This window comes from Poecilia reticulata, linkage group LG1 (genome assembly GCF_000633615.1).
Source record: "Poecilia reticulata strain Guanapo linkage group LG1, Guppy_female_1.0+MT, whole genome shotgun sequence".
NCBI classification, from domain to species: domain Eukaryota; kingdom Metazoa; phylum Chordata; class Actinopteri; order Cyprinodontiformes; family Poeciliidae; genus Poecilia; species Poecilia reticulata.
Window position 1 is genome coordinate 7061769 of NC_024331.1, and position 11940 is coordinate 7073708.

General features: G+C 38.7%; 1 protein-coding gene across 1 annotated transcript in view; it reads left to right on the forward strand.

Annotated features, from left to right (window-relative positions):
* Positions 1-1976: 1976 nt before the first annotated feature.
* Positions 1977-11940, forward strand: part of LOC103471156 (voltage-dependent calcium channel gamma-4 subunit) — a 14352-nt gene continuing 4388 nt past the window's right edge. Inside the window, exons 1-2 of the mRNA XM_008420025.2 lie at positions 1977-2738; positions 9986-10069. Coding sequence (XP_008418247.1) covers positions 2516-2738; positions 9986-10069 — 307 coding nt within the window. The 5' untranslated portion in view covers positions 1977-2515. The remainder of the gene's footprint in view (positions 2739-9985; positions 10070-11940) is intronic.

Genomic DNA, 11940 nt, shown 5'->3' on the forward strand with positions numbered 1-11940 from the left:
CCAACCTTTAGTTAGTTGCAATAACCCAACTAACATGGGTTATGGCACTGAGGTGCTGGGTCAAACCCTCAATCCAACCCAGTTGAGTTAAAATCCAACCCAGCGTTGTTTGTGGGGGAAAAAACTAACCTCAGTTAAGTAAAATAAAATTGTAATCAAAACTTTTGGAATTGTAATGATTTCTTTATTTAAAAAACAAATTGTTTTGTTTAAAAAACTTTTTTTAAATTAAATAACAAATTTTTGTCTTGTGAACTTAAAGTTATTTGCCAAACATAAACTTTTATTTGCACACATCATAAATCTTTTGTTGCGATTTTGGGCACTGCCCACGACTCATGTGAGAATCACAAGCAAAACTTTGACTCCAACAAAAACTTAGAATATTAAGAATAGATTTCTGACATGCAAAATGTTTAAAAAATGTTTGTTTTGCAAAAAATATGCACTTCATGATTTAAATGTTTAAAAAAGTTTTTTAAGCAAAACTCAGTACGCTTTTCTCAAGGTGACATACATTAACAATTCAATTTTTGCTTTTGTTTTTTTCTTTTTTTTGCAGTTCCATGTTAAAGTTTGATGCAGCTCTGCTTYCCTGAATGGACCATCTTCATCTCCACTGCAGCAAACAGGCAGCTCTTTTATAGATTACAGTCACTAAAAGGTTGCATTGTGCCCTTGTTTATATTTTTAATAGTGTAATTCTGTAAAGACAAAATATGTCTGGTGGTCTAGCTCTGATTTACATATCTTGCTAAATTTGGTTTGAATATTGCAATACGTTCCTAGAACAAAATAGACCTGCAGAAAGAAATTACTAATAAAATATCTTACATAGGCATAGTGTTGTGCTCTGTATGGAGATGTTTGTTAGCTTTGATTGTATATCTCACATTTTTGTAATTTATCATTGTTTATTAAACTCTGAAAGCTGAGTGGCTTTGTTAATATTCTGTCCTAGAATGCAGTTAGATGTGCCCTTTTTTTTGTTTTTGAGCACCTGCCCCTTTAGTGGTCTCTGCACGGGCCTGGTATGACGTATGCACAAGCTAACACGCTAATGTGAAAAAATTTGGAGCTTCAAAAATAGCTCTTTTTTTAAAGCCTTTATTGCTCCTCTGTATATCTGTGGCGGCGGCACAGAAGAAGCAGCATGCAGAAACTTTACGTGGCGCACAATGGCGGCGAGGCTACAACTCGACGCTGCTAGCCATCTGTCTGTAAATAACGTTGCGCCCTGCGGTGCTAAGGAGTCTTCTGTCTGTTATCTGTGTCATACAATAGCATAAATGCAATGTTAGCAAAACCTGCAGTGAGTTCAGTCAGATTGTGGAATCACTGGCGTCGTCGTTTATTTGTGACTCGGTGAAAACGATATTAAGGTTTGGGGGGGTTTTTTTGGAACCTCTTATTTATCTGTATGACTTTCTTTTATATAATGAGTGTTGAGGGTTTTAAAGAGACAGGGGCCCATTTTCAAGGCGTTAAATCAGGAAGTAACATTTCTTTTAAGTTATATTTGATATACAGCATTTTGATAACATTAATTATGCTATAAAATGGCACTATGCGCCTGGGAAACACGTAACACTGCCCCTTAAACAGAAAGACTGTACAAAACTATTCGGAAATAAAACGAACATCTTCAATGCCGTCATTATCAGCATTATCTCTTATTTTTTTATTTATGAGTTACACACCACACCCTCAACTTCAAAGTAATTTTGATGGATATTCTTTTCCCGAACAGATGTCTTTTTTTTTTTTTTTCTTTAAACTCGCTGCTTAAAAGTCAAACGCAAATCAGATTTTCCTTTCCGCGCGCACTAATGTAGACATTTTCAAGTAGGGATTAGTGTTCAGCTGACTTAGTTGACTTCAATGTTTTTCCCTGTTCGTTTTTTCTTTCTTTCTCTCTCTCTCTCTTTTTTTTTTGTCGTCATAAAATCCCCCTCAAGTCATCACGGTTCGGAGCAGCATCTCTTTTTGCTCTTGGTGGTGTTATGTCTCCTTCTCACTCATTTCCTCTCTCGGTTTGGCTTAAAGCGCTGGAAGGTGTGGCCTGGATGAACCATCCATTGTGCGCTTTAGTGCCAAACAGTAAACTGTGAAGAGACGCGTCTCTGCGGCTGGTTAGTGTTTGTTTGTTTTTTTCTTTCTTCTTTTCCTTTTTTTTTAAGCTATTAATCTGCCGGCAAAAAACTTTACAGGCTCGTCAAACGATTTCTTTCTTTCTTTATTATTATTATTATTTCCACCTGTGGCTTTTCTTATCGTCGCCCTCAGCGGAATAATAATAAGAAGAAGCTGCGCAGATCTGAGCTCCGCGCGTCTCTCGTACATAACTCTGATTGAAGTTTAAGGAGGGGGGGAGAAAAAAACAGAAAAAGGAAGAACTAACGGAGAAAGGATCGTTTCTTGGTTTTTGCCAGCGATTTCTCCACTGTGCATCAATGCGCCTCTCGCTGCGTGCGTAAACCGCTGGTGGAGGAGGATGCTCACAGCATGAGACGCCATGGCATGGTGTGACCGAGGGGTTCAGACTCTGCTGGCCATCGCGGGGGCCTTCGCCGCTTTCAGCCTGATGACCATCGCCATCGGCACCGACTACTGGCTCTACTCTCGGGCGTACATCTGCAACGCCACCAATGTCACCGCCGACGACACCCAGATGCAAAGCAAGAAAGTGAAAGGGGACCTGACGCACTCCGGACTGTGGAGGATCTGCTGTATCGAAGGTAAAAGAAAAAAAATAAAAATAAAATAAAATAATAATTTAAAAAAATTATATATATATATATATAAGAGCGCTAAGGTTTGAAACTTTTACAGCTTTCCATCTTTTCTTCCCTTTTCCTTTCTTTCTCTTCTGGCGCACATCGTATCTCATTCTTTGAAGTAAATATCAGAAGTGCAGCTAAACGTGAAAAGTTGTCTGCTCAAAAAAGAAGAATAAGAAAACAAACAGAATTAAGAAGATGTTTAAAAGCCTAACTCAATAATTATACACTGGGGGTGGAAATCATCATTTTAGTGATCAGTAATCTTTTCTTCTTCTTTTTTTTTTAACCATAAAGAAGCACAGCCCATTTGTTCAGCAGATGTTTGTCGTTTAGTTCTGCAGCTTGTGATCCCTGAGGAATTCTGGGCGTCTTGTGTTTGGAGAATAGATCAATATTTTATTTATTTTTATTTTATGTTTGCACATTCCACTGACCGTCTAATTGGACTGAAGCCAAGTCACTGGAACCGTTTGGTTGATTTCTGTTGTCCTTTTGTCCTCAGTTCTGACATTTTCGCTGTGATTTTTGTTTTGTTTTGTTTTTTTAGCCACATATAAAACCAAATATTTTAAGACAAGGCACTAGTTTTTAACAACGTATTAGAGAAAAAAACAACAACATAATGAATAAAGTAATAAATAAAAAGTGCCAAATAATTAAAAAAAGGGAACAAAAATCACTTTAAATAAAAGTAAAATACAGATTTGCAGCCAAGACATGATAAAAATGAGCTGGGAAATGAATTTTTCCTGAATATTGTCTCCCGTTGATCATTTCTGGTTCTGAGAATGCGGCCGGTATAACATGATCCGTGTTGCTGGTGTTGGTCAGGACTCTGGCAGCAGCTTTTGGGGTGAGCTGAAGCTGCCCCACCGATTTATTCTTGTTCTCGTTCTTTTTTTATGCGTAGAACCCAGCAGAGACATCCCTGCAGTAATCAAACCTAGTTTTTCATTAGGGCAGATCTGTTCTGTCGGTTGTCTGAGCTGTTTCAGCAGCAACACGCCTATCAGCCTCAGAGTTCTTGTTTCATCACGGCCAGGCATCTGCCTGCAGGATTACACGAAATAAACCAAGTACACCATACAGTAGTTGTCATTTTACAAATTCAATGTGGAAAACAAAGCATGAATGCCCTATGATTTTAAATAGAATATGCAATAAAAAAAAATCGTAGTAGCTACGGGGGTGAGACTTTATATTAATTACACCTTTGTGCTCAAGCCTAAGTAGTTTGTCAGAGAAGATCAGTATTACTGCCTTGTTAATAAGATATGAGCTAAATCATTTCCTGAAGCTAATTTTTAGCATTGAGTCTGTAATTAGGGCTGACTGACTGTACTGCCTCACTCTGACCAAATTGGATTAAACCTGGATTGAAGCAAAGTGTGAACTTTGCTTTGCTTCATAATCACGAAAATAAGTCTTACAAGTAACACTTACTAGCAAAGCATCCATCCATCTTCTTTACACCCTTGTCCCTCAGTGGTCGGGAGGGTTGCTGGTGCCTATCTCCAGCTAACGTTCCGGGCGAGAGGCGGGGTCACCCTGGACAGGTCGCCAGTCTGTCACTGGGCAACACAGAGACACACAGGACAAACAACCATGCACACACACACATGCTAGGGGCAATTTGGAGAGGCCAATTAACCTGACAGTCATGTTTTTTGGACTGTGGGAGGAAACCGGAGTACCTGAAGAAAACCCACGCATGCACAGGTAGAACATGCAAACTCCATGCAGAAAGACCGGGGCCAGGAATCAAACCCAGAACCTTCTTGCTGCAAGGCAACAGCTCCACTAACTGCGCCACTGTGCACCACCAGCAAAGCAGTTACCAGATAATCTCACAAGGACTTGGATTCATTGTTAAGACGAATGTCTTCAAAAACCATCTGAGAGTTTTTTGTTTTGAAACCTCCAGATTAGACTTTTAAAAAATGGGTTTGATTCCTTCTGTGGCTGCAAAAGGTTTAAGATAACAGTTTCTGTAAATATGACGTATTCTTTGTTTTTCAACTTTCACTTACCGGTCCGTTTAGCGTGTGTCACTCATTGAGAGCTGACAGTGTTGTGGCTGCTGGAGTCGACGTGAAGAGGCAACACTTTCCAAGACGTTTAATCATACGCTCATGAATACAGTCATTATAGTAGTTATAGTCATACTCCAGGCTCAAAGTCTGTACGATTATGAGTCACCCTGGAATTTCATGTGGAAGGAAAAAAGAAAAAAAAAAAGAAGAATTGCAATGCTATTTATGGATTTCATGTAAAGTTAATCAAAAGACACCATCCCTTCTCTCCTTGCACTTTGTAAGAAGCTGCAAGAGACTTGAAATGGATTGCAGAGTGTTCCTAAACATCTCTTCCCAGCCAGCTCTTAAGGCTGAAGAGGGGCGCTGAAAAAAAAAAAAAATCTCTTAAGATGCTTTTTTCTCATCTTTCACACAAGCACATTTGATACAAAAACACATCTGTGCAGACAAAACAACTCCAATCAGTGTTTTGTATGTTAATGGGCAACCGTGTTGCCAACATAAGGAAATTAAAACACTTTTTCACTTTCTCCGATCGCCTTTCTGTGGTGCTCCTTTGTTTGTGTCTTAGTGGATTTTCCTGCCTTTAGGCGATTTAAAGTCTAACCAGCTCTATTGGGTAAAATGAGCAGTATAAAGAATTGGTTAAGCTTAAGGGGATGCTGTCTGACTTTTATTGGAGAAATCATGCAAACACCACGCCTTGCAGAGCGAGCCGGAGGTTTGATGCAGCTAAGCGGCGCACTCGAAAAAAAAGACTAAAGAAAGATCTCTGACTTAAGGAGTCACCAAGTCTGCCGTCACACGGTCAAACCCAGATGATTAGCAGATCTCCATATTCTCCACTGTGGCTGAATCTTGGGTGTCAGAGGTTGTGTGTGTTAGTCTGAACGCATCAGGAAGATGTCAAAGGCGTCCTCTGAGGAGCGGCGATAGAAATGTGATTCTGGCTTGTGTAGAGGGTGGAGGAGAGGGGGCTGGAGGTTGCTATGGTGAAGCTATGCTGAGTAATAAAAGATGGGCTCCAATCTCTCAGACAAATGGGCCCCGGGGAGACGCCTCCCCCAGTGAGCTCACTGTGTGAGCAGCACAGCGCTCGGTTCTGCTGCGATACCCCCAATTATTCCCTCATTGGCCTTCTGCGCACATCTCCAGTCCTAACTGCCATCTTCTACTCTACAGAAGGTGCAACTTTTGGATAATACAATGTTATTGTATTATTGTAGTTATAGTCATACTCCATACTTACTAAAGTGACTGTTTTTTCTCCAATAACACCCTGTATGTTAGTATATCAGGACTGAAACGATTAATCGTGATGAATCGATAACTGAAATAATCGTCTGCTAATTTAGTAATTGACTCATCGTTAACCTGAGCATGCAGACTAAAACAAAGGCTACTGTCTGACAGAACAACACACCTCAGAACAAAACTTCAGCCAAAACTGTAAGAAAATTATATACATTTTGTATTTACAATAATAAAAAAAGACACATTGGTAAATATGTTTTACCCAGAACTTATTAAGTCGAATCGTTTTAGCCTCACCTGGTTCAAATTATGTAACTAAAATCATAAAATCTCATATTAAGTACCTTTTGATATCTGTTAATCCAAAAAAATAATAATACAATAAGCAAACCATCCCTACCCTGTATTGACTTTAAGTCATTTTGATGTTAGTGGTATATTTTCCAGCTGCAGATGCATCCTTTACTACAAATGATCCAACGTTCACTAAGGGAATGCTACGTCATTGAATTTAAAGCAATACAATAATTTTTTCATTTAAAATAAAAAAAGGAACTGCATTGTTTATTTGCATCTTTTAATGTGTTTCTAATGAATAAAAAAAGGCTTAAATGGTTAAATGAAAAATCAGCCAAATATTTTTTAATCAATTAATCAGTTTCTAAAATAATGTTAGTTGCAATTATAAGTCCTAATACAAAGAAACTGTCCATTTTGTGAAACATGCAGTCTTGTCATGTTAAAACTCTGAGATTAAAAACCAACAAACTACACAAAATAATGCTGATCAAACTTATTATGTTTTAGTTTAAATAGCGAGTGAAGTTTTCCTTTCTTTCTTTAGTCTAACTAAGATTCATGAATTCACAGATGCAGATTTTGTGGCTTTAACATGTAGTTTCACTATATTGTAATTCACCAGAAGCATGTGGTGAATTACCACCTCAAACACATCGTGGACAAATCTAAAGAAATCAGCCAAGACATCAGGAAGAGGAATCTGGACCTTCACCAATCTGGTCCATCCTTGGTTACGATTCCCAGATACCAGAAGAAGAACCGATATCATGTTCCTGTGTGTTCAAACAATTATACGCAAATATAAACAGCAAACTTAAAGATAGCAGGAATACAGATATCCCAAAAATTTAAAAAATCTGACTGCCACGTTTAGATGGAGATGTGCAAGTAGGCTATGCTGGAAATTCATTTACTTAAACCCGTGGATATTTTTGCACTAGTGCTACACAAGGCAGACCTAGCACCACTGTGACGGGATATAAGGTGGCTTTTTGTTTATCTTAACTCTCAGAGTTGGCATTTATGCTTAATTATGCTCCAGTTATGACTGATAAAGTTGTGGATTTAGCTAATTGTTGTCTTCTGTAACCAAGCTAACTACTATTAGAAAAACAGACAATTTACATCTTTAAAGACCTGGAGTGAAACTAGACTTTGATATCAAACGTTGCACATTGCATCGTCTGATATTCATTTAGTTAGACACAAACTAACTGAGGTCCCAATAAACAGCTTATCACTGCAGATATTGAGACCTTTTGGAAATAAATTGAATTCATGAGCAGGACAGAACATTTTTGTTAATATTTTTTTTAACAGTTCTCACTTGTAAAAATCCAGTGAAAGTTGCAATTTCACCTTAAGAAATCAACTTCCTGAATCTCAACACTCAATCTAAAAATCCAACACAATCCTCATTGTCTGAAGCTGTGGTAATGTGCTGCTTATTTACTCTGCTGCTGGTTTTTAATCTCATTGTATGAGTCACACACATAATGTTGTAAAGCTGTGTTTATACAGCAACGTCGCTGGTTTTCAAACTGGGAACTGGAAGATGGCTGAGATGAACGTGACACCGATTCGAACTATGGAAACCCTGATGATTTAAAAATACCGCTTGGGTTTTCTTTATTTTTTCAGACGTAAACTCAAAAACCCCAACATAGAAGTCTTAAAGGGAATTCAGAACGTACTCAGCCAGCATGTTAATAAAACATTGATCGAGCTTCGGCGCTAATTCAAGGTGCGTGTTTGAGGCATACATTTTAAAAAGGAAGCTGGAGGAAATTTAGAGAGGAAAGCAATCTGAAACATGTCAGGGAAGTGTTTGAGCCCCAATGGTGAAGAGAGAGAGAGAGAGAGAGAGAGACAGTGCTGTGAAAAAGACAAGATGACTGTTGAAAGAAACTGAAAGACAGAGCTTGAGATAGGGGAGCAAACAGTCTCAGCCTGTTTCATCACTTAATCCCTGAATTTCTTTAATTTCCTTTCCCTGCTGTCTCAGACGTCAGCCACAAAAATGCTAACTTCACCGAGGAGAATCACATGCAAACCATAAGCAGCAGAGGGACTAAATAACACAACTTAACTCTACATTACTCAACTTGTCAGGTCATTAGATGTCTGTCAGTATTTGGGCGACTGCTATGTTTGATCACGTACAAAAACGTGTCAGCAGCCGAAGCCGCCAGTGAGACGGCAAAACGCGACACAGTCACAGCATACAGAAAGGTAATCAGGCAGAAATTAAACAGTCAAGTGAATGCAGCTAATCAGCCGGTGCTCTCGCTGATTTCGAGTTTTTAACACCAACTGAGCTCATAGTCGTTCCATAACGATAAATTAAATAAGGCAGAGCCACACAGAGTCTGCAGAAAACGAGAGAAGCTGTTTTCCACAAAAAATAGGTTAATAGTGAAGGACTAAGCAACTATTTTGTAAAGATATGTTGTCCGTTACACTCCTAAATGAACCAAATGGGTAGTTTCTTATATTAGGTCGTGTTTTTGATGAAGAAAGATTTCTCTCCAATATTGATCTGCCTCATTTAAGATCATCCGTTTCCTGAACCTGAGTCATATATTACAGTTTAAGCTAACAAAGAAAATACACCTTGTGTACTTAAGAATGTCTGTACCTTTTGATTTTAAACTAAAGTGGGTCACCTAGTGTTTCTTTCAACCGTGAACCATGAAGGGAAATCCCAGATTTGTTAGATTCACAAATTAAAATCTGATAACTTGGTATGAAACTCGACTAGGCCTTGTTTTGGTTTTGAGCCTGAATTACCCCAAGTGACCTCCGGTTGTGAAATGTTATTGATAAGAGTCAAATAAACACCTTTCCTTACAGTTCATCATTACTCCACTGTAAGGTGTTTCGGTTTATTACCAACGGGAAAATAAATAAATTGTGTTGGTGCATGTTGCAGTTGTCTGAAAGTTTTCCTAATTACACATATTTTTACGTCTGATCAAATTGTGCAACTGGTTTGAAATTTGAAGATTCGTGAAGAGTAAAAATCCTTTGCCATTTCTTTCTAAACTAAAGCTGAACAGCAAATTTATTGTCCTGAAACTCCTGAACTGAAGGAGTTTCATTGTGGTGTTTCGTCACCACAGTGATGAAACTTTGAAATGATAAGCAGAGCTATCCGACAGCCAACGCGCTGTTGTTTTCTTCCAGAGTGTGATTTGCATTCCAGCCTGTCTGGTCCTCTTCTTGCCATATTTCAGGCTTTGGTACATGTTAATGATCCCCTACGTGTGAAACTTGTGCCTCCGGGACTTCGGTTTATTGTTGTAAGAGTCATTTATGCTGGCAGCTAACCGTAAAATAAAGACTCAAATGTCAGAAACACTGGAGTCAGAATCTTAATTCAAAGTCTAACCGTTTAATATTTATAATCAGCCAATGATTTATTCTCTTAAAAGTATGGAGAAATGTTTCTCAGGGAAGAGACTCTATCTTTGAGTAGAAGGTGCTTTGGGAGAGCGGAGATTTAAAGTGCTTTCGATCCTGTTCAAGGGTTTCCAACGTGGCTGGAAGAATATCTTGGTGTCCACCGGTTCCTACTTTCCAGTCTTACCTTTGCTTTTGGCTTCTTTGCAGGTATCAACAAGGGAAGCTGCTTCTGGATCAATCACTTTCCGGAGGATAACGACTACGATACAGACAGCTCAGAGTACATCTTACGTAAGTCAGTGCAACCGCTTCATCTTCAAACGCTCCAGCTTTTAATCTGCCGTCTTTTTTTTTGCCCCTCTGTGATGATGGAGTTATCACAAGAGTGCTTAATGTGTCATGACATCTCTATCCCCCCAATAAAAGCCTGATGTCATGACGGTAAGCAGCTCTGCTAGAAAATGAAGCGTTTTGTGATGAGCAACGGGGATCGTGTAAAACAAAGTTGACTTATGTGCGTATGAATGCCAAAATCTCATTTCATGAAAAAATATGGGTTTAGTTTCAGACGTTCATGAATAGGGCATCCCATCAAGTTATTTAGGTCGTTATTAGGAAAGGTTTACAAATCGCCGTGTGGTCTTATGGTGCGTTCACACCAAACGCGTTTTGAGCGTCAGGCGCATCTGGTTTATGTTCAAAATCTGTGTGGAGCGTCGGATGCTTGTGAACGCACCATAAGGATTGGTTTAATTCACGTTAAACTGTCAAAGTAAACTTTTGGTTTCTCATTAAGCAAAATATATGATAAAAAGTCACATACTGCCGCTTTAAATCCCTTACCCGACTCATAAGCTGCTACAGTCTTTTTTCTTAAAGCCTCAGACGGTTTTCTGGATCTCATCATGATGTTCACAACGATTTAAAGAGAACACCAAATTTAAATGTACATAATCTCAGATATTACTTTGCACTATTACTACATTTTTAGGTGAAGTAAAAGAGACTTACTGAAAGCAATGTGGAAGTTACTGTAGTCTGTTGGGCAGAATGCTTCTCAGAGTGTCAGTCATCAGCGTGTGAATGTGTGCATGAATGGATGATTGGCTGAAAGTAGTGTGAAGCGCTCTGGGGTCCTATGGACTTGATGAAGTGTTACACAAGCACAGACCATTTACCATTTAGCATTCAGTGCTGCATGAATCAGCCAGTCAGCATGGGGTAGCCTCCCCCACATTTCCCACACCCCGTCTGGCAGCAGTTCACCACCTTCAAGCCACAAAGCCATGGCAAGCAAAGCGAAAATTTATATCGTGTGCTTGGAACAAAACCATTACGATTTATTTTGTGGTCAGTTTGGTAGGTGTGGTATCAGCTAACATGGAGTAAATCATTGTAAAATGCCAGGTTTTAATTTTTACACCATGAATATAATGTTTGTCCTGTACAACCCATCAGCAAACAAACTACTATGAAACACTAAAGTGTTGAAACACCTTTTGATTTTAATTCAAAGTGTATTTGAGACTCATAAAGTCCATTTGTCACAGCAGGATTGGCCTCATTTCAAAGAACAACCCATTATCTTACAAGAAGACAATACCTTAAGCTAAAGGTTGCACGCAGGTTAGCTAGTCACAAGAAAAAACTGGATGTTTTTCACAATATGAATAAAAAATACACGATGGAAACTTGTTCTGGAGGATGTCAAAAAGCTGTCAGTATACAGAAAGAGCTGCAGGATTTTCTGCCAAACTTGTGTTCTTCTTGTAACACCACTGTCCTGTGTTGGTCATGTGTCCAGACTAAGGCCTGGCTACAATCTCCCAGTCTTGTGGAAGAAGATATTATGGTCTGATGAAATAAAATGTTTAACTAAAATGGGAACCAGAACTTTTGATTCTTGATTCGGCGTCACTTTTTTTTAAATAGAATTGGATTTGCTCTCAGGATGGATGAAATAAAATTCCAATGAAGTTCCAAATACTGATGATTTTGATGATGACACTCATCAAAATGTAATGTTTCTTACTGGTTTTTATCAATTGTTTACTGTACAGTCATGGCCAAAAGTTTTGAGAATGACACAAATATTATATTTTCACATGATCTGCTGCCCTCTGGTTTTCATGTGTGTATGTCAGATGTTTTCATCACATACA